This window comes from Helicoverpa armigera, chromosome 3 (genome assembly GCF_030705265.1).
Source record: "Helicoverpa armigera isolate CAAS_96S chromosome 3, ASM3070526v1, whole genome shotgun sequence".
NCBI classification, from domain to species: Eukaryota; Metazoa; Arthropoda; class Insecta; order Lepidoptera; family Noctuidae; genus Helicoverpa; species Helicoverpa armigera.
This window is the reverse complement of record NC_087122.1, coordinates 8,368,841-8,391,382: the sequence shown is the minus strand read 5'-3', so window position 1 is coordinate 8,391,382 and position 22,542 is coordinate 8,368,841. Positions and strand designations below refer to the sequence as shown.

Here is a 22,542-nt window from a genome sequence, read left to right as displayed (position 1 = left end):
TAATAAGTAAAACATCAGATCAAAAATTTCAAAACTATATTGTCATCATTAACAATAAATTACATTTTATACTAATATTAAATAAATAATTTGCACTGCTTCGCATCAATACAATAACTTCCATTACTGAACTGGTAGGAATACCAATATAATTAATGAAAAAGACAAATTGAAAAGTCGATGCGGATAAAATAAATTGACGTCTGATTGCTAATGTGATAATATAAGTTTTCTAAAAATTAACAAATAATAAATTCTGGTTAGACAAGACTCCGGTTACAACATTTATAAATATTAACAAAATACTGATATAAAACGATGTTATAAAAATTATTATAATTATCATCTTAAAAATAAATTGTAATAGTGCACAAAGTTTTGTTCTAGGATCACACTTTATTAACCTAACCTAGGATTTTAAACAAAAAAATAATATTGTCATTGTTCAAAAAAAGTATTGTAATATTAGAGAACGATGATTATAAATCAGCGAGTTAATAGTTTATTGACACAACGTCCGCTTGGCGGCGTTGTATTTCGAAGGGACGGGAGGAAATGGGCTCAGGGATTTAACCATTACTTTAAATCCCATAAAATATAGCATTCTGCTCCGCGGCTGCACGTTAAACCCTTAATACGTTTAATAGAAGAAAAAAATGCAAATATCCTGCTCTTTTACGTTTATAGGATTTATAGTTTATGGTAAACCCTGAGAGCTTAAGCGAGTAAAGCAGATACAAAATATCTCCATAAAATCGGAGTCATTTTTGGCTATATTCCAAAATATTTCTTCCATAATTTCTATTGAGAAGCACCGCGAGACAGAAATGTTTCTGTATCGAAAGGCAACTTTTTCCGTCCCATTTGCGAATAAGTTTAGAAAAGAGAAAAATATTAAGTTTAAATAATGAGAGTAAATAGATATTGAACGTTATAAGGGTTTGGGTTGGCTTACATTAGCGATAATTTTATAATATGATTTGGTTTTTGTGCATCTCAAATGAATACCAAAACGATGGATTGTGGTCAAGTACGAAAATTATTTGTGCTTTTTATGATCGCTTTTCAGTTACATTCATTATTATTTGCAACAGCTTATCAAGTTTGAATTCTACTTACTATCCCATTGCGAGCGACCTTTCCTACGTGATTTATTATATAAAATTCCGACGAAGTAGTGCACCAATCGCTGTCTTATCGCAAATGTTAGCCATCTCAGAAAATCACAAATGCATCAATTTATATCTACTAAGGGTTTATAGAATTAACTAATCCTTATACACACAATGAATTATTAACATAACGGCTAAGTGAACCAGGTGGTTACATTTTATGTGTTCAAACTTAATCTAAATTAACAAACATATGAGCAAATTAGTACTCAAAAAATGTCTTTTTAATACAAAGAGACATTATTGATTATAAAATAATTGTAAGAAAGTTTCTACTTAGGTCACAGTTATTATATTACATAATGGTCTTTATATATTTAAAAACTAACAGCCAATAACTTCAGGCTCCCACAGTTAACGGTTACGGATTCACACTCATACATAATTATACAAAAATCATATGTTATTCCAATTGACGTAGAATTAAATGAAGATGGAAGGGACGACCAGCGACCAGCAACAATGGCGTAATCGCACACTCAAATATTATTTACAAAAGATACACTCGCCAATCGTAATTAACATATTGTTCACACGAACCGATGGGAAATGGAACACTTGTGGATTCTTTATATCTACGTTTGATTCCGTCCTGAACACTCAAGGCTTCGTCCTCTGACCCTTGTTATCAATACAGTATACACGATTATATACAATACAGTATGTAAATATATATCTACTATGTATAATCTGTCCAGAAGCGCACTCAAGTCTATACTCAGGTATTACGTTAGCCACGTAAGGTGGTTAGTAAAGAGGGCACTGCGGCACAGTTGTATGTGATGCACAAAAGTCTTTGAATCAAGAATACGTTTGACGTACACCGAGGAATGGTTTTAGAAGTACTCTTTTACACGAATGAATCACTGAAAAGGTTTATCGGACACACTGCAATAAGGCAGTTTCACACTAACGTATTTGTAAGCGCGGTTACGCACGCGCTTAAGAATTGAGAACTATTGTCGAGCGATGGCACCCGAATACGCGCATGTAGGGCAAACCGAGCGACAAACAAAATACGTCAGTCTGAAACTGCTTTAAGACAACGTGCTTACTTATGTATAGTTCCACCCAAACTTAATGACAGCTCATAACCTCATAACCTCCAAGTCAAACAGGCACTTGAAGTGGTCAAGCACCTCAGCCATTTAACCTACCAATAGTTTCTGCCGCCACTAAGTTTGGCAGGAACTACAACCAAAGTTCCGTATCCTTAGAAGACTACACAGGACAGAGCATAGAAGAGGTCTTACTCAATCACCAGCATTGGCTGCAACATCAGGTGACGTCATTGCGCGGGCGCGGGCGACGCGTGCGGGGCGGGGGAGGCGCGGGCGCGGGGCGGCTGGCGGGGCGGCTGCCGGCGCTGGCGGGCCAGGAACGAGTGGCCGGCCGACAGCAGCGTGAACCGCGTGTCTACGGCGTCGCGGTGACAGCGAGCTCCGAGAGTGTACCACGCTGTGCTTAGTAAGCGTTGTTCGGTTGCTCCGGCGCGGCCTGGCTCTGAGGTTGAGCCGCTCCATCTAGAAGAAATGCGTGGGTTATTTTATATCTTCATAGTTTGAATGTCCTTGGCAGTCGATACAGGTTGTCAGAAACCAGAAAGTGTTAGACTAGATAATTTTAACATAGTCTGGGAATAGGCTAGGCAGATAATGGTTTAGTTAAGTCAAATGCAAAGCTGAATTTACACAAGTCTTGAGAATATAATGCGTGTAATAATAATACGGTAAAATTGAATAATAATAAAACTCACTCTGTCCTATTACTGGGCGCAGGCGCGATCTCGGGTCGCGATGGTCCAGCCACGGTTCCCGCGGGACGCGAATATCCCAGCGTTATATCTGACAGCGATTGTTGAGCTGCAATCAAAAGGATCATAATATAACATTAATTTTAAAGCGTCCTCCACACACAGCTCACGAGATTTCTAGGTGAAATACTCCGGAAAGTTAATCGGAGCTATTGAGAAAGGAATATAGCGAGATAAAGTTCTACGAAGTAGGGCGAAGTGCCCCTCGACACTCCTCGTATTCACCTATCCTCGGCCAATTTCTGTCTAGAGAACGTTGTAATGGTATCCATAGAGAATCCATACATATAATAAATTACACATTGAATAACTAAACTCGGTTCGACAAAACTATTTCTGTTTTAGGCAGGACAAAACGACTTATTCTGTACTTATTTTGAAACTTACTAAACGTACCAGAAGCTCTAGGGTCCAGCGACTTGATGACATCTTTAGCCTTTTCAAGGCACTTCTTGTATTTGTCCTCAGTAGCGAGTAGTTCCGCGTCTTTGGCCGCTATAGCTTCTTGCAGCTTCGTGGCACGCCGCCGTTCCTCTGCTAAGGCCGCTTGTAATTCTTCCACTTGTAATGCTGCACAGGTCAAAATAATTTATGTAATAGTAGTAAAATAAGGTCAAGAAGAAATGCTGTCAAAATAATTGTTCGGAGTAACCGAACACCTTTACGCAAACACGTGAGCCTCGGCCCACAATTTTTAGCTTTTAGTGCATTTTCGGTCGTCATCGTACACGGGCGTGCATTCAACTAACATTTTTGTAACGATTTTCGTAAATAAACAAAGTTAACGATAATCGCGAGTTTCTCATCTCATTCAACATCAACAAACAACGCACATCCCCGAACATTGGTCCTTCGAGCGTTGCTGTGTTTTGGTGTCTACCAGTGTTTTGTGCTATCAAATCGACTGGCCTCCCAGAAGCGGGTCTCACCAGTCGGTTTGAGAGGTGCTTGTATCACAACAGCGAGTACCAGGGCACAGAGGGAATCAGCAATAACAGTATAGGGTGTGTGCGCTAACATTTTAACATTAACAACAACTTAATAACAAACAATAACAATGGAAGATCTTCTAACAAGACAAGCTGAGCTTACAACATTAATCGAGAGGATTTTCACTAACTTCAAGAAGGAGAACATGGAACGCAGGAAGCTAGTGGCTAAGAAGAAAGCAACAGAATTAAAACTTATGTTTCAAGAGTATAAGGAGAATGATGATGTTTTGAAGGAGTGTAAAGATCGTTCTAGTGACTACTTCACAGGAGGTTACTTTATCGAAACAAGAAACTACTATCTGGAAGCATTAAACTTCATAGAACAGTACATAAAACAGGATGCTGGAGAAAACGTAACAACATCTAACAAAACTATAGAGAGTGTTGATCTAACAAAATTATAAAGCAACAGGAAGAACATGCGGAGACTGTAACCAAGAGTACAGAAGAGAAGTCCGAAACCAACAACACTAACAATAAGCTAACCGAAAACTGCGAAAACAAACAGCTAATTACAGAGCCTTCCAGCGTACCATATCGAACATCGACGTAGGTATTTTATTAGAACATTGGGAACTTGAAGATGCGATCAAAACATTGGAATCACGCTGGAAAATCATAGACTGTCTTCACTGGGAGATTGAAAGTGAATTGGAAGCCGAAGGTAAAGAAGAGTTGGAACTACTGTACGATAAATACGAAAAGCAATACCTCCGTTTGAAGAAGTCTATTAACTCTAAAATGTGGTCGGAAAAACATAGAGACAAAACAACACCTAACTTAGAAGTACCAACATTCAACGGCAGTTACAACCAATGGGTGTCCTTTAAGGATTTATTTTCGGAAGCTATCCACAACAATCCTTCACTATCTAAGGCGCAAAAAATGCAGTTTCTGAAGAGTAAGATTCGAGGAGAAGCTGAGCGTCTCATCCAACACTTGCCGATTAGTTCGGACAACTACACAGTTTGCTGGGATATCCTTAACCGCCGTTACAACAACAAAAAGCTTATATTTACATCTCACATCAACATGTTACTAGATTTACCAGTTTTAAAACATCAAGCATTAGCGCCAATCAAGAAGATGCATGACGTCACTCAAGAGTGCCTTAATGCAATAACAAACCTGGGTGTGGACATATCCACCTGGGACCCTTTACTTGTACATCTTTTGGATCAAAGTTAGATGTTGACTCCCATTCCGAGTACATAGACTCGTTGAAAGATCGCCGTGAGTTACCGGTTCTCAAAGATTTTTTAGACTTTTTGGAAAAAAAGTTTACTGCACTAGAGTCATCTCGTCGCAAGAGCGAAACCTTGCCACAGAAATTTGGCAATCAATATTCTCAACAAAATCCATCAACATCATATGGAAAATTACCTTACCATCGAGCAAACAATTATTTTAATTACAACAAGGGAAGCGCAGACAAACAAGTTATTACGAAATCAACATGCAACATAACTACAATAAAATGCCCATTATGCAACAACGGCCACGGACTTTATAACTGCAAAAGATTCTTGGAAATGTCCAGTGAACAGAAATTAAAAACAGTGAAGGAATTAAAAGTCTGCATGAATTGTTTATTTAGTCATAATGGCAATCCATGTAAATCACCTCAAACATGTAGAAAATGCTCGAAGAAACATAATACCATTATTCACGATGCCTGCAATATTGGGTACAACACATCGACTACAAATGTAGCAAAACAAAATGAAATTCAAAACCCTCACGTGCGTCAAAGTAATGAAAATGACTTATCAGCCGAGGTTTTGTTGTCAACCGCTATGCTGAAGGTTAAGGGTACTGATGGAACTTATCATGATATGAGAGCGTTAATAGACCAAGGATCGCAAGTTTCCTTAATAACAGAAAGGGCGGCGCAACAGTTAAATCTGAAAAGACAACATTGCAAAGGAACGGTTATTGGCGTTGGAGAAAAGGAAAATAGTGGAAAAGGGTTACTAAACATTCATTGCCGCTCGATCTACAGTGACTACGAGTTTCGAACTGACGTCATTATTATGAACAGCTTGATTGGAAACTTACCCAACAAAACATTCAAAAGCCAAACTGGAACATTATTGAAAACATATCCCTTGCGGATCCCGATTTCTACATTAGTCGACCCATTGACATTTTGCTTGGAGCAGATGTTTATTCTTTAATTCTTTTAAGTGGCATGATAAAGGGGACGAATCAACTCAGCCCGTCGTACAACAAACAAAACTTGGTTGGTTGCTATGTGGAACCGCCAAAACATACCAGTGCAACATAGTGCATAACATTGAACAGATACAAAAATTTTGGGAAATAGAAGAGATCAGTGAGCAGTCTCCTTTATCAGTACAAGATCAACAATGCATAACATTTTACAACGAAACTACAACACGAAAAGAAGATGGACGCTATGTCGTCAGGTTACCGTTAAAGGAAGACATAACAAGTAAACTTGGGTCTTCTAAACAAACTGCACTGGCACAATTTCGAACCTTGGAAAACAAATTTAAAAGGCAACCAAAATTGGCTCAGGACTATAAGAACTTCATGAATGAATATAAAACAATGGAACATATGATACCGACAACAATTAGTAACCAGACACCTGAGTATTATTTGCCGCATCATGGAGTTGAGCGTGTCGATTCTTTAACAACACAATACAGGGTGGTATTTAATGGTTCTCATAAAACAAATACAGGGTACAGTTTGAATGATCTCATGCATACCGGCCCTAATTTACAAATTGATCTACAAACACTTCTTTTAAAATGGAGACAGTATAAATATGCTTTTACGAGTGATATTGAGAAGATGTTTCGTTTTATAGCAGTAGATGAAAGAGATCAAAAGTATCAGAAAATATTTTGGAGAGAGTCTCTAGAACATCCTATTCAAACATTTTGCTTAACAACTGTCACATATGGAACCCGCGCCGCTCCATTTCTGGCAATAATGACTTTAAGAAAACTAGCAGCCGATGAACGTGAAACATACCCAGAAGCCTCAAAAGTTGTCGAATCAGCATTTTATATGGATGACCTTGTACATGGGACAAACACAATTGAAGATGGCAAACAGTTAATCTCGGATTTGAACGCACTAATGAAACTAGGTGGTTTTAACTTAAGGAAGTGGTCGTCGAATGAGAAAAAGCTACTGGATAACATTAAGAAGGACGGAAACAAATCAAACAATGAAGTATTTACATTTAAAACAGAAAACATTTCGAAAACATTGGGCTTATGTTGGAACTCAACAGAAGATAAATTAACATTTCAGTACAACACAAACAAACCTAAAGACAACACCAGAATAACAAAACGAACACTGTTATCGGAGATCTCAAAGGTCTTCGATCCGCTAGGTTGGATGGCACCTTTATCAACCAAACTTAAACTGTTGTTTCAAAGGGTTTGGAAGAAAAACATGAAATGGGACGATGAAGTGCCAATTGAAATTCAGAAGGAGTGGATCAAGATTAAAAGCGAGCTCGGCGCAATTAATCAATATGAGGTACCAAGATGGATACGCAGTCGCAAGGAAGATATCATAGAACTACATGGCTTCTGCGATGCGTCTCTTGTAGCCTTTGCTTGTGTCTTATACGCACGAGTCAACGACGAAACAGAGCCAGTGCTATTGGCCGCAAAACAAAACTGGTACCTCACAAAAAAGCAGTAACATTACCCAGATTAGAGTTGAGTGGAGCACATTTATTAGCAAAACTTATGAAGAAAACACAGGATGCACTTTCGGAACATAAAACACAAATATATGGTTGGACGGACTCAATGGTCGTGCTTGGATGGATACAGGGCGAACCAACTCGATGGAAAACATTCGTCGCCAACCGAGTGCAACAAATAGTTGAAACAATACCGAGCACATGCTGGCGTTATGTAAAGTCGGGCGAAAACCCAGCCGATGTAGCGAGTCGGGGTTTATACGCACAACAATTAAGAGACAACATTTTATGGTGGCACGGGCCCTCATGGCTCACAACATTCGAAAATCAAGAACAAGAGACCCCAACCTACACAACAGAAGAAGAAGTAAGGTTAAATAAATCATGTACTGTTAAAGAACAAGAAGAAAACATTATTGAAACATTATTGCATAAACACAGCTCATTCAATAAAGTAAACAGAATAATTGCATGGTTGTTACGTGCATTTGCACCTAAGCGAACAGACATGCCATCATATCTCACATTACATGAACTTACTGCAGCAAAATTACTTATAATTAAAACGTGCAACAAATGGAATTTAGATCGGAAATTGAATGTTTACGCAATAAGCAAAGACTAAGTACAAAAGTAAAATATTAAATTTAAATCCATTCATTGACTCATCTGGTGTCTTACGCATTGGAGGCAGACTTGAAAACTCAACATTGAACATGGAGATGAAGCATCCAAAGATCATACCACGTGATAGTCGTCTGGCTGAGCTTTTAGTGGACGAAGCTCACAAACTTACCTTTCATGGAGGTCCTCGCCTTACTCTGGCCAATCTGAGGCAGCAGTATTGGATACCTGGAGGGAACAACGCTGTGAAAAAACGTCTGAGAAACTGCGTGATTTGTCGCAAAAACAACCCACAGCAACATCAACAGATAATGGGTGATTTACCCACTGCACGTACGGAGCCAGCCCGCCCTTTTACCACACCGGAGTGGACTACACCGGTTTCGTTGAAATCAAGAGCAACAAAACAAGGAACGCAAGGTCGATGAAAGGTTACATTGCACTTTTTATTTGTATGGTCACAAAGGCCATACACCTGGAACTTGTAACAGATCTAACAAGTACAGCTTTTTTGGCGGCCCTAAGAAGAATGACGGCCCGACGCGGAGCCCCACGCTATATGTATAGCGACTGTGGAACCAACTTTGTGGGCGCTGATCGTATTTTACAACAAGAACACGAACAAGTGCAACAAACATTTGATAACAACTTCATGGGTATACTTGCTGATATGAACATTGAATGGCATTTTAATGCCCCGTCGTGGCCCAGTGCCGGAGGTTTATGGGAACGCGCGGTTCGCAGCTTAAAACACCACCTGAGAAGAGTGATTGGGTCACAAAAATTAACATTTGAAGAATACTACACAATACTAACACAAATTGAAGCCTGTTTAAATTCAAGACCCTTGTGCGCCCTAACAGAAAACATTGATGATCTTGATTACCTGTCACCAGCCCACTTTCTCACAGGCAGGGCAGGAGTAACAATCATAGAAACACCTGAAGATGGAAGAACAAGATGGTATTTGACTAATCAACTATTTCAACAAATATGGAAGAGGTGGAAGTCGGAATATTTGTCACAACTTAACGCACGAAACAAATGGTTAAAACCTCAGGATAACATTCAAGTAGGAATTTGGTCATTATTCAAGATGAAAACTTACCAGCCGGGAAGTGGGCGATGGCTCGAGTAGTCGAACTGCACCCTGGGCGCGACGGATATGTACGTGTTGTTTCACTGAAAACTCAACATGGGATCATCAAGCGGCCAATAGTCAAATTGTGTTTATTACCTATTCGACCCGCGCAAGATGAACCTGAAACGAAAACTGATAACAAACAAACTAAACAAACAGGAAAGAAAGGAAACAAGAGGCACTGCATTTCCGCTACATTGTACTCCGTTGTGATGGCACTAACATTCTTTATGACTCTTATTTCAAATGCCTACGGAACAAGTAACATCACCCAACTGAACGAAAATCAAGCAATCTACTTTGATCCCATTGCCAAAATGCAACTCATACGACACCAGTGGACGTTGGTAGCCTACTACGATATGTCACCGTACTGGGAAGGAATAACTGCCTTCAAAAAATATTCAAGCTATCTGGAACAATCCTGCAATCGCATGAACAATACCAACAAATGTAACATGATTGTACCACAACAAAGTCACGAGTACACGGAGTTGCAGTATTATAACCAGCTGTTGCTGACACAACATTTCATAGAGCACTCCAGACGGCGTCGCGGGCTTATCAACGGCATTGGATATCTCGCCAATGGACTGTTCGGCGTATTAGATGAACGCTTCGCAGAACAGTACGCCCAAGACATTGAACTTATAAAACGAAACGAAGCACATTTGAAGAATTTGTGGAGTAATCAAACATCGGTAGTAGAATCTGAATACAACTTAATTAAAAGGATGGAGAAAATGGTTGCCATGCAACATAAAGTCATAAACAAACACCTGAACAGCCTTGATAAAGCTTTGAACACTATCAAGCGGAAGTAAACGAAATAACAAAACAGCAAGAGTTTATGCTAACAGCAATTGCAGCGAACAGTATGCTTCAAAATCTGAAAAACATTCAAAACATGATGTTGGACACTATTTCTGATGTTTACCAGGGAAGAGTAAATCTGCATTTATTAACACCAAAACAACTACAACATCAATTGAATGTTATTTCTGGCTTATTAACAGGCGACGTTACTCTACCGATTGAAAACATTCACACAGATTTGAAACAAATATACGAACTTATGAAGATAAGAGCCAGAGTTACAGACAAGTATTTTATATTCGAGATAAAAATACCATTAATCAACAGAGAAACTTATGATCTCTATCACCTCATTGCAGTACCGAAGTTGTACAGAAAAAACATGACTCTCGCAATCACTCCAGTTTCAGATTACGTTGCCATTAACTTACAGAAAGACAATTATTCACCTATAACTACAGAAATATTACAGAAATGTATAACCAGAGGAAGCTCAACATACATGTGTGACTCAAACACACCGATATACAAGATGAAGTCAGATGAAGATCTTTGCATACTGGAGAGAAATAATGTATGCAAAACAAGCAGTGACGCGTGCAAAAGCCAGTTCATTTCATTAACAAAAATAAACACATATTTATATGTATGTTGCGAGCAGTGTCAAGTGCGAATCATATGCGGAGATCGGATTACGCCGCACATACTTATGCGCGCTAATGTCATTACTCTTGATAGCGATTGCGTAATGACAACAAACTCTTTTACAATACATGGACACAAACACTATGAGAGTCAATTTAAGGTCAAATATGATACTCAAACAGCAGTCCTGGCACCGATTAACCACATAATCAATCTGACTATTGATCAAGGATACGAGGACAATTTGGACAACCAATCAAATGAAACAGAAACAGTGCACAACAACTTGCTTAGAGATAGACTTGAAGTTAAAACAGTTGAAAGAAGAACAGAAATATGAAAGTATCACTTCAATGTCTAACCACGACATACATCACTATGCGGTTATCTACATCGTATTGGGGATAGTGGTTATCTTATGCGCTGTTTTCCTATATCGAAAATTATGTAGAAGCTGGAATACAACCCCGGAAGAGACGATCAACGAAGCTCAACCAATGCCCAGGACTTCTAGGATCAACAAACACCAATCGCAAGCTCAAGAAGAACACGAGATGAAAGAGTTTAGCAAACCCAGACCCGTGTTCCGTAAATTAGTTTTTAATAACGATTCGGAATAATATTTTTCTATTTTTGTTTAACATTGTATAATAATATTTTTTGTATTTTTGTTTATACTTTATACTTTTTTTGTAATGGATGCACACCCCAGCCTCCCTCATCTTTGCTGGTCGGGAATATGTTCGGAGTAACCGAACACCTTTACGCAAACACGTGAGCCTCGGCCCACAATTTTTAGCTTTTAGTGCATTTTCGGTCGTCATCGTACACGGGCGTGCATTCAACTAACATTTTTGTAACGATTTTCGTAAATAAACAAAGTTAACGATAATCGCGAGTTTCTCATCTCATTCAACATCAACAAACAACGCACATCCCCGAACAATAATAAAATTATTATGAATATGAGTTTGTTTTAATATACACTTAATCAACCAGTAGGTACGTCATTTGGTACATCAGTTGGCACGTTAGTAGGTTTATAGGTACGTCGGTTGGCGTGTCATTTTATCAAGTGTGTCAGCAATTTAAGCATTCGAAATGAAGTCGATAATATTGTACAGGCTAGTATTCATCGGCCCGCGTACAGAAGTACCCTTAAACGCGAGTAAAACTGCAGGTTGCAACGAGTATATACTAAAGTAACTTACACTTTCTCTGGCTATCCTCAATGGCGGATGCCAGCCTAGGATGCGGCGCTTCTAGCGTGGCTTCCAACTGCATGATGCGCTGGTTCGCCTCGCGGTTGATCGCTCGCTGTTTCTCTAGCCTCGCCACGTAGTCTTCTAACATAGCCTAGAAATATTACAATGATGTAAACAAACGAAAAATATAAAATGGCGCTAAGAATTTTTGACTTTGTTTTTTTTTTGTCGTGAAACAACAACATGTTTGTGTGAATTGATATTACTCGTTATAGAAAACCTTAAGCCGGGTATCCACTTAGGTTCGCCGTGGTTCGCGAACGCGCCCACTCCACAAACCAAACATAATGGATACGTCGTGATCGCGGAGCGCGACTGGAGCACGATCGAAGCACGGCGGAGCGCCCTGGAAGCGGTTTTTTGCGCGAACTCAAAGGGGAACGCAGTTTGTTCACTAATGTTGCAGCCTAAGTGTGTACACTGTACACGTTCGCGTTCGCGGAGCACACAGTGTTCGCAAACCACGGCGAACCCAAGGGTGCTTACATAAAGAAACAGGTTACCGGTGCAGACAAACCTTTACGGGTAGGTACCGATCAGTGCAGGTATAATATTTCAATACAATCCTATTCACTCACTTATAAAGAAACAGGTACCTGTTTCTGTTTCAATTGGATTATATTGAAATATTATACCTGCACTGATCGGTACCTACCCGGACAGGTTTGTCTGTACCGGTAACCTGTTTCTTTATGTAAGCACCCTAAGTGGATACCCGGCTTTAGATAAAAAATATATCAATGGGGAGCTTGAGAGATTTATTTCATACCCCGCCCCGGCTTCGCCACACGGGATATCAGTATTTCCCCACTATTTAATGGATGTTATAATACATATGTAAACCTTCTTCTTCAATCACTCTATTTTATTTAAAAAAACCGCATGAAAATCCGCCTTCGCTTCGCTTCGGTATTGTGAGATATCCCTAAGAGACAGACATACCATCGCGCAATTCCTTTTTAACCTTTTTAAGGTGTGCAATACTGTAGGTAGTACATTATTTTGATATGTAGTGACGATAACTCACCTGTACAGAAGCCGTGTCCGCCTGAGCGCCTTGGTTCTGTCGTAATAATTTGTTCTCGTGCTCTAGCCGAATCAACTGCTCCTTTATGTCATTGGGGATCAGCTCCCGGGACACGTTGTCTTCATTTGCACCTAGAATTTGTAAATATGGCGGTTATAAGATTTATCTCGAAAAAAGGGGAAGATGAGTTATATGATTTATCCACATAAGAATTGAAGTCACTGGCCACACACTATAAAAAATAGTCTTGGAAGGCAAACATATATTAGGGGCACGAATTGAGGGGTCAGTAAATCTCTCATCCGTTAAAGTGCGATGGGAATCAGATTTACTGAGCCATGGTTTGAAATCTTTAAAAATACTGTGGCAAAACTCAAATCAATAAGATAGTTGTCTCCTAAAGAAAAATTACCACAATCGTCAGTAGACATTTTCGTGATAAACCTGATCCGTTAAACACGACCGGCCGGCCATACACGGGTCGCTTGAAGCACTCAGGGGTGAAAGCTTCAAGCTGCGACTACACAGTGAACCGCCCGAGCAGTTGCAACTGATTCGGGGGGTCGACAACTTAAAGCTGTCGCCCTGACTACTTCAAGCGCTCCTTGTATTGCCGGCTTAACTTCTTCTTCTTCCTCTTGCCCTATTCCCAATTTAATTTGACGCCGCGCGGCTGCTCAGCTTCTTGTTCTCTATCTGCAGCTTGTGTTATATAGTTACCGGCAGTAATAGTAGAGCAGCGCAGCTCGTCGACGGTGTCCCGCAGCGTGTCGCGCTCGTGCAGCAGCGCGTCGCGCTCGCGCTGCACCGACGCCGCGCGGCTGCTCAGCTTCTTGTTCTCTATCTGCAGCTTGTGTTATATAGTTACCGGCAGTAATAGTAGAGCAGCGCAGCTCGTCGACGGTGTCCCGCAGCGTGTCGCGCTCGTGCAGCAGCGCGTCGCGCTCGCGCTGCACCGACGCCGCGCGGCTGCTCAGCTTCTTGTTCTCTATCTGCAGCTTGTGTTATATAGTTACCGGCAGTAATAGTAGAGCAGCGCAGCTCGTCGACGGTGTCCCGCAGCGTGTCGCGCTCGTGCAGCAGCGCGTCGCGCTCGCGCTGCACCGACGCCGCGCGGCTGCTCAGCTTCTTGTTCTCTATCTGCAGCTTGTGTTATATAGTTACCGGCAGTAATAGTAGAGCAGCGCAGCTCGTCGACGGTGTCCCGCAGCGTGTCGCGCTCGTGCAGCAGCGCGTCGCGCTCGCGCTGCACCGACGCCGCGCGGCTGCTCAGCTTCTTGTTCTCTATCTGCAGCTTGTGTTATATAGTTACCGGCAGTAATAGTAGAGCAGCGCAGCTCGTCGACGGTGTCCCGCAGCGTGTCGCGCTCGTGCAGCAGCGCGTCGCGCTCGCGCTGCACCGACGCCGCGCGGCTGCTCAGCTTCTTGTTCTCTATCTGCAGCTTGTGTTATATAGTTACCGGCAGTAATAGTAGAGCAGCGCAGCTCGTCGACGGTGTCCCGCAGCGTGTCGCGCTCGTGCAGCAGCGCGTCGCGCTCGCGCTGCACCGACGCCGCGCGGCTGCTCAGCTTCTTGTTCTCTATCTCCAGCTTATCCGCCTTCGTTATCTCGCCGTCTAGCTTCTCGTTTAGGTCCATTACCTGAAGAAAATATTTTAAAATGAGAATACAAGTTTATAAGAAAAAGATGCGCAAAGTTATGTTGACTTTAGCGCAGATTGCGCAACACACATAATTTGCGCAAAATATATTTTTTTCCTGTTATCTAATCCTTGCACATTCTACAAATAAATATATACTCTTTAAGAAATTACTGTGTGTTTTGTTCTTTATTTTTATTTTTAGTGAGTTATAATAGATATATATCAACTCATACAGTTACGAAGACTGCTTACCTGTTTCTTGTAAATGTCAAGCTGAGCCCGTGTCGCGTTAGCTTTCGCGGCGGCTTGCTCATGTTCTATAGCACGCTGTACGTGTTCCGTATTAGCACGTTCTAGAAGTTTCACCTGTCTTCTCAAGTCTACATGTTCTTCCATCCTCTTTTTATACGAAGCTACCGTAGCTTCTAAAGCAGCTGCCTTAGCAGCCGTTTCTCTTAACGCATCTAACTCATCTTTTAACGCCACATTCTCGGAAGCTGCCATCTGCAACGAAATAATTGAATTTTAATTGAATTAGATAACAACTGCATATAGTTGTAGACGTTTATGCAATAGTTATGTAACGGAACGGTGCAAGTGTATTAGCATAAATATAATTAATTGTGTCACTAATTACAGGCGTATTATCCGGTTAGCATTCTCTAACAAAAACATGGGTGCTAATTGAGCTAACTGCAATTAGTTAGTTGAAAAGTACCTACACGAAACATTTTTGTAGTATATACCATAGGTAGAAAGGTAGTTTTCAAATATTTTGAAACCAACCCTACACTTTCTTACCAAATCGAACCCCATAATAGCCAATATAATGTTTTATCGGCAATATTTCTTGACTATGTATTGGAGTTCATGATTTCCTTTACGTAAGTCATAAATAATACAGTTAACACGTGTAATTAACACGCACTATTACCCAAAGCCCAAGGCCTTGAGCATCGCAAATATTCTGCACATTTCAAATATTTAGCTAATTATCAGGCTCGTATAATAATACTGGATTAAGTGGTTGACCGACAAAAAATATCGCAGAGAGTCGAAAATAAAGCCTTTATTTTCGAAACATTTGCGCAGAGAGATGATTTGAGATATTCGAGAAGTTTCAATTTAAGATCTATCTGTCACTATACTAGATATTTTATACACTAGCTATTTCCCACCACGTGACAGCACCTTCATCCCCTTTTCGGGCATCCGGAAAATAAATGCCCTTTTCGGTGAGAAATTGGTCCACTTTTTTAGCTTAGAATATAATATACAGACTCACTTCACCATTTATAAAACAAGGTATTATTCTACACAAACTGACCTGCAGCTCCTCATTCCTTAACTTCATCAACGCCAACTCCCGTTCCAAAGCATCAGCTCTCGCATGCTGATCATCCCGTTGTAGCTCAACTTTGTCCAATTCATCCTTTAGCGCGTCAAGTTGCGCTCGCATCGTCGTGTAGCGCAACGTTCCCGCGTGCGCAGGGCCTAGGGATGCGCCCGCGTCATCCAATTCCGCGTCTCCGGGCTCCACAGCCGATTCCCGTGCCGCAGTTAATCGAGCCACCTCACTAAGCAACGTCATCTTCTCTTCTTGTAGTATTTTCACCTGGAATTTTAATGATTGCAGTCTATACTGAAGCGTATCAGAAGGAACATGGAGTTTAAACATTATTCGATTTTCAAATTACGATTGCAAATTCAATTTGGGAATACAGTTCGTGTCAACGTTCGCTTCGATCTAAACGGTTGCACTCCATACATTGGTTCCTCGTCGTCATAAAAGTTAAACAATCAGAAAAAGTGATAAACAATACGTGACTATATTATTAAATATTGTGATTAATTCGTTGTTGAATTTTTTGGAAGTGTGATTTGGTTACGAAGTGTGTTAATTAAATATCGGCATGTTATCAATGCAGAAAGGTTATCATAACATTGAATGAGGCATCTCGTTTGTAAAGATATTAGGTACTGTCTAAGTCCTGAAGTATTAGAACGCGTTTTAGATAAGGTACATGAATAAGAAGGGAGTGAGTGTCAGTATGACGAATGACAGGGAGAAATGGAAGTGGAAAAGATATTGAGCTAACCCCCCAAATAAAATTGGGAACAGAGCAGGAAGAAGAAATTCTGTATCTTCATCGTTTGATAGACATCTGGAAATGTAATTCAGTAAACTATATAGGATGGCCATAATTAAACTCCAATAGTGACAACATCAGAGGCTTATTTGAGCGTTTTATACTCAGATCAAGATTAACTACACGCAAAATCAGAATCTCACAAAAACATACTGCTTATATTAATAAACAAGTAGAAAGCTAAAAATCACGAAGATACTATAAACTACACAAAAACAATATTTACAAAGTTATGATACCTATACATGTACAATTGTACATTAATCTAACCAAAATGATGAATTATGTTATTTGGTACAAATAAACAACACAGTATAACGTAAATTACCGTTTCGCAACACTTTAGCACTGTAAATCACATCGTTAATCCAGATTACGGTTCTTAAAAACAATAATAATATAGAGGAAGGTAAACAAACCTGCGTGTCGAGTTCATGGCACCTCTGCGCGAGGACCTCTCTCATCTCCGCATCGGACTGCTCGACCGCCGGCGACTCCAAGTGCACACTGCCACGATTCACGCCCAGCGTTAACGTCTGTAGTTCCTAACACAAAATAATAACATTCTAAACAAACCACTCAGATCGTTTCACTGTAACTTTTACTTTTAAGTAAACACGTGCCAGCGGCGCCACATTCTACCACTGACAGACACATAACGTATTGTCGTATCCACCACCCACTGTATCGTGATCCAAGGACATTAAAAATGAGCGTAACTAAAATTGAATTTCTTTGCCGCTCAGTGTCGAGCATGCAACTTTGGACGTGAAGCAAGAAAGTACGCTTACTAAACTCTTGCGACGATGAACATTACAGCGAAGTACGCTAATATATAATGTAATACTATTATAGTTCAATGCATGTGAAGGCGGTCGACTGAACTAAATTATACATTGCATAAGAAGAAGTCAGTCTAATTGGTTACGGATGGATAAGATGATAAAGTGTTTGAGATTTATTTTATTACTTATAATGAGGGGAATCCGCGCTGTCCCACTTTTTTGCAAATAAATATAGCAGTAAAGTTATTTATTTGACTTTCTAATGGATTTGTTGCTTTTTATTTAGACTGTAATGGAAAATATAGATCATATCCTTTCCCATTTCATTAATTGTAAGCTGTCCTTGTTTACGATAAATATTTTATCCTTTTAATACTTGCTTTGTGTAATGTATGAATGTTTGCAAATGCTAAATGTGGCATTCAGCAAAAACCACTCACGCCGGTGTAATAACTGTATTCATACTGTAATTTGTGAATGTATAATTAGATTGCAAATGTGAACACAAGGTCAACAGTAATGTTCTACTTTTTTATAACAATACAGTGCATTAACATTTTGTATGCCATTTAATAAACATTTTAAGAAATAGCAATACTATCAGTGGTTTACTTACATATAGGTGTGTTGCCAGACATACAAGGAAAAGAAAATAAAATAAGTGAAAATAAAATGAAAATAAAAATTCTACATGTATTGTTTCAATTCTAAGCACCATTAAGGGTATTGATTGTAATTTTTATAACTCTTTTTAATTGATTTATTAGATATTTACTCCTATACATGCTATGCCAAATGAATTCCAAATTATGTGTCCATCAAATCTCTCTTAGGGGAAAAGTAGAGTAGTCAAATTGTCTAATACAAAGCACCCAATAAATATCTAAATCTAATAAACCTAAAATATGTGCTCAGTGCCAACAATATATTACCACAAACCGTGCCCTACAAGTTATTCTAATACATAGAAATTGCAACTTTCTCAGTTTCTAGTGTCCTTAAAAGACAAACAATAGAACCGTTTTCTGATTGCAAATGAATGGTTTGCATATATCATACCTGTATAGCTTGCATTATCGATCTCTGGCATGATAGCTCCATTTCCATAATTCTTGTGATGTATTCCTCTTTTTTTACACAATTGACTGCACAACCTGAATACAGAAGGATTTGTTTACAATTTTGTTTGTGACGTATAAATATACATTTATTGTTCATAAAATTTTCCCTTTTTAGAGTGGAAGCATTGAGCAGCGATTGAGTCTTCAAAGATCAAGAAAATATTTAGTTTACAAGATCGTTATTATCTAAAAGTATAAAATAGTGTGTTTAGAAAAAAAAGTATGTTATCTTCATCCTCTTCACAAGTATTATGTGCAAACAGTTCCATGATACCAAAATAAACTTACTTAATACAAGTTGTAGCAGTCTCCCCAAGTCGGCTGCATCTGCAGTCTCCGCTATATTTACTACATCTGGCCTTGAAAACTCTTGTAAACTTAAATTTAGAATATCCTGATGATAATCTGCAACAAACATTTATTTTTGTCTATGGCAATTCTGACTTCAAAAAGGTTTGCATTGGAATTATATCTATAGAACTAGCTTTATTGTAATACATAGATTGTTTAAATTGCCATTTCATTATCAAATTAAACAAAGGAAAAGATAAAAAAAATATGTGATAAAAATGCCTAGCAACTATGAATTAAAATAGTTTTCAGTTTCAAGGAAATGTGTTGTCTTTTAGTATCCTGCCCAAAATAATTCGTGTCTTATGCTAATATATAATATGGCATTGACTGAGACACTAAATAGTGCAAGATAAAACATTGTTCTTGAAAGAATAAACAATTAATGAAAACATTAGCAATTAAATTACTCATCTACTGTTTTACTGAATAGTACTTCAGTACATTTTTGATAGAAGTTTTTAAAGTTATTTTACCAACATGCCTGCCCAATTTAAGATGTGAATTGGTGGCATTGAAGACATGCTTGTAGTTTTCAATGACTAATCTAAGATGTTACAAGAAGTTATGACTTGACACAAGAAACTTAGAAAATCAACATTAATTTGTCAAGTTGTTTTGGTTGTTATAATGAAATAAAACGGAAACAGATTATTTCATTTACAACATACCTACAACACCCTCCAATATTTTCTTCAGATTGCTAACTTTTAACCTCCAGTTGTGTCCAACATCTGTTTTGATTTTCAAATTCCAGGCAGGTGAAAAGTATTCCGGTGCTATTTGTGTGAGAGCCTCTGCTATCGCCACCCCATCAGACAGTTCTGAAAACATAAACAAACAATTAAGAAAACAATTGAGTAGTTTTACAAACATTCAGCTAAACAGATTTTCGTGTAGGAATTGTGTAAAATATTGATTATTTATTTATATAATTGTAGTATACAAGTTGAAAAGATTAAGCTATAATTGAATTTATCTTCATTTCCAATGTCACACTCTATACTATGTCACTTGACTAATAAAATGTATTTCAAAAAGTTCAAGGTAATTATAGTCACAATCACAATCATTAGAATAATTCTTGTGCTTAAAACTGATTAATAAAGCCAATATGCTTAACATTCACTTCATTAACAATTATTTCTCACTTCCAGTTTCAGTCTAGATGTCACTGTATGTGGGCAGATTACAATAGCACTATAGATTGTCACTATACCTTGAGTGTCTTCTGATTTCCCAGAAATATACACTAGATTACTTGACTATTGTTTCAAATTAACATTTGAGAGTACAATGGCAGAAATGACTACAAATTAAGCAATACCGCAAACGAGAGAAAGATTTCTCAATGAAATAAAAACAAGAACTAAGTGACGAAATTATCCACTTAGTGGTCGACGCCTAATAGGGATGTGGGCCGGGATTCACCGGACTCACGGCCTGAATTCTAATCCCAACGTAACAAATGTTAGTGTAGGATGCTAAAACAACAATTACCTGATGGATTTCCATGTTTTGCTTTAAGATCCAGAGTCTGCAACCACTTAATCAAATTGTCACACAAAACCGCACCATTTGCCTCCATTCTGGACATAATTATAATGACGCTCTATGAACTGGTATTACTTATTTTGTTTCTTGGTAGTAAACATTATATTTCTAGCAAAATAAGGACTATTTAAGCCAAAATTGATTAGAAATAATAAATGTTTTTCGTAATCCGCAACGCGTGACGTCTGCTTGTGCGTTTACGAAGTAAGTCAAACAAAATACACCACAGAAAAAAATAACACCAGTCAGACTGATCTGTCAAAGTAAATATTTTCGAAAAAAAAAACGTAATAAATAGCTTTACCACTAACGATGTTGTACGATAAATTCTTATTATTTTAATCTGCAAAAGTTATTCACAAATAATTTCATAAAAATAAATATAGTTGTGACTCCCTTTACAAAGAATGTTTTTAGCAAAAAGTCCACATAGTCGCGGTTTCACCCGCATCCCTTATGAACCACGACACGAACCCGGATAAAAAGTCTATAGCCTTCCTCGATAAATGGGCTATCTAACACTGAAAGAATTTTTCAAATCGGTCCAGTAGTTCTTGAGATTAGCGCGTTCAAACAAACAAACAAACAAACTCTTCAGCTTTATAATATTAGTACTAGCTGTTGCCCGCAACTTCGTCTGCGTGGGCAAGTTTCATACAAACTTTCATCCCCTATTTTATCCCCTTGGGGGTAGAATTGATCAAAATCCTTTCTTAGCGGATGCCTACGTCATAACATCTACCTGCATGCCAAATTTCAGCCCGATCCGTCCAGTGGTTTCAGCTGTGCGTTGATAGATCACTATGTCAGTCAGTCAGTCACCTTTGAGTTTTATATATTTAGATAGATAGAGGAGCCCTGTGTGTGAAGTGTGCGCGGCGCATACAGGCGCTAAGGGTGAAGGTGGAAGCGACAGCGATACCTACATATATTTACTTTATTTCGCTTTGTATGACATGTACTACCCCTATGTAAGTAATCTCTATCTCTATAGGTACACATTCCCTACGCATGAGTTAATGTAGCTGTATGTATGGTAGTATATCCACTAAAATATAGGTACAGTCAACTTCAGGTCCTCAGGCACGGTGAAGTGATGACTTGCGCAAGACGGCTGGCAGGAGCTGGATGCGAGTAGCCGAAAATCGATCTCAGTGGCGTGCACTTGGAGAGGCCTATGTCCAGCAGTGGACTGCGATAGGCTGATGATGAACTTCAGGTCAGTGGTAACAGTTTTATAGGAAAATCATAAAATCAAAATCAAAAGTCATTTATTCAAAGTAGGCTGAAAATCAGCACTTTTTGAACGTCAAATCTACAAAAGACAGCCCCCAAAACGCCCGCCCTTCACCACTTCCTATGTGTTTTTGCTGGGAAGAAGAAGTGGTGGAACAAACTCCCCAGCAACACAATTCTGTCTGTATGGTTTGAACCGTATACAAAAAAATAAATAAAAATATCACTCAAAATTATACACATAAATTTGTATAAAAAAAAGCAAGTAAACATGTAATCATGTTAGCTAGTACACACCATACCTATTGCTCAAGCAGCTACAAAAAAAATATATATATATAATGTGTAAAAAACAAAAAAGAGAGAACATAAGGCCTCCATTCAGTGAAAATAGGTATAGTTTTGGGCGTACCTACCGACATGTGAAACACGATGTGTTTTATATATTATATAAAAAAACAAATTTACAACATAAACAATGAAAACGGTGAACTAGGACTACTGTTCAAA

At 38.9% G+C, this 22,542-nt stretch overlaps 1 protein-coding gene across 1 annotated transcript; it reads right to left on the bottom strand.

The window, feature by feature from the left end:
• Positions 1 to 21: 21 nt before the first annotated feature.
• Positions 22 to 21,015, bottom strand: LOC110375858 (protein hook). Its single transcript, XM_049836484.2, has 13 exons — positions 20,743 to 21,015; positions 19,914 to 20,066; positions 19,180 to 19,296; positions 18,830 to 18,924; positions 17,405 to 17,530; positions 16,163 to 16,450; positions 15,088 to 15,339; positions 14,653 to 14,833; positions 13,193 to 13,323; positions 12,112 to 12,256; positions 3,382 to 3,555; positions 2,929 to 3,034; positions 22 to 2,695 (listed from the first exon to the last, which is right to left on the bottom strand). Exons 1-13 carry the CDS (start codon positions 20,837 to 20,839, stop codon positions 2,461 to 2,463), a joined length of 2,100 nt encoding a protein of 699 aa, XP_049692441.2. The 5' UTR covers positions 20,840 to 21,015; the 3' UTR covers positions 22 to 2,460.
• Between the last annotated feature and the right edge of the window lie 1,527 nt (positions 21,016 to 22,542).

Excerpts from the sequence above, each read along its gene's own strand:
- LOC110375858 (XM_049836484.2), bottom strand. The coding sequence starts at position 20,839 with ATGTCCAGAATGGAGGCAAATGGTGCGGTTTTGTGTGACAATTTGATT. Across the intron at positions 19,297-19,913 it reads AATATTGGAGGGTGTTGTAG|ATTATCATCAGGATATTCTA; the intron begins GTATGTTGTAAA and ends TGTTTGTTGCAG. Across the intron at positions 14,834-15,087 it reads TTGACATTTACAAGAAACAG|GTAATGGACCTAAACGAGAA; the intron begins GTAAGCAGTCTT and ends TATTTTCTTCAG.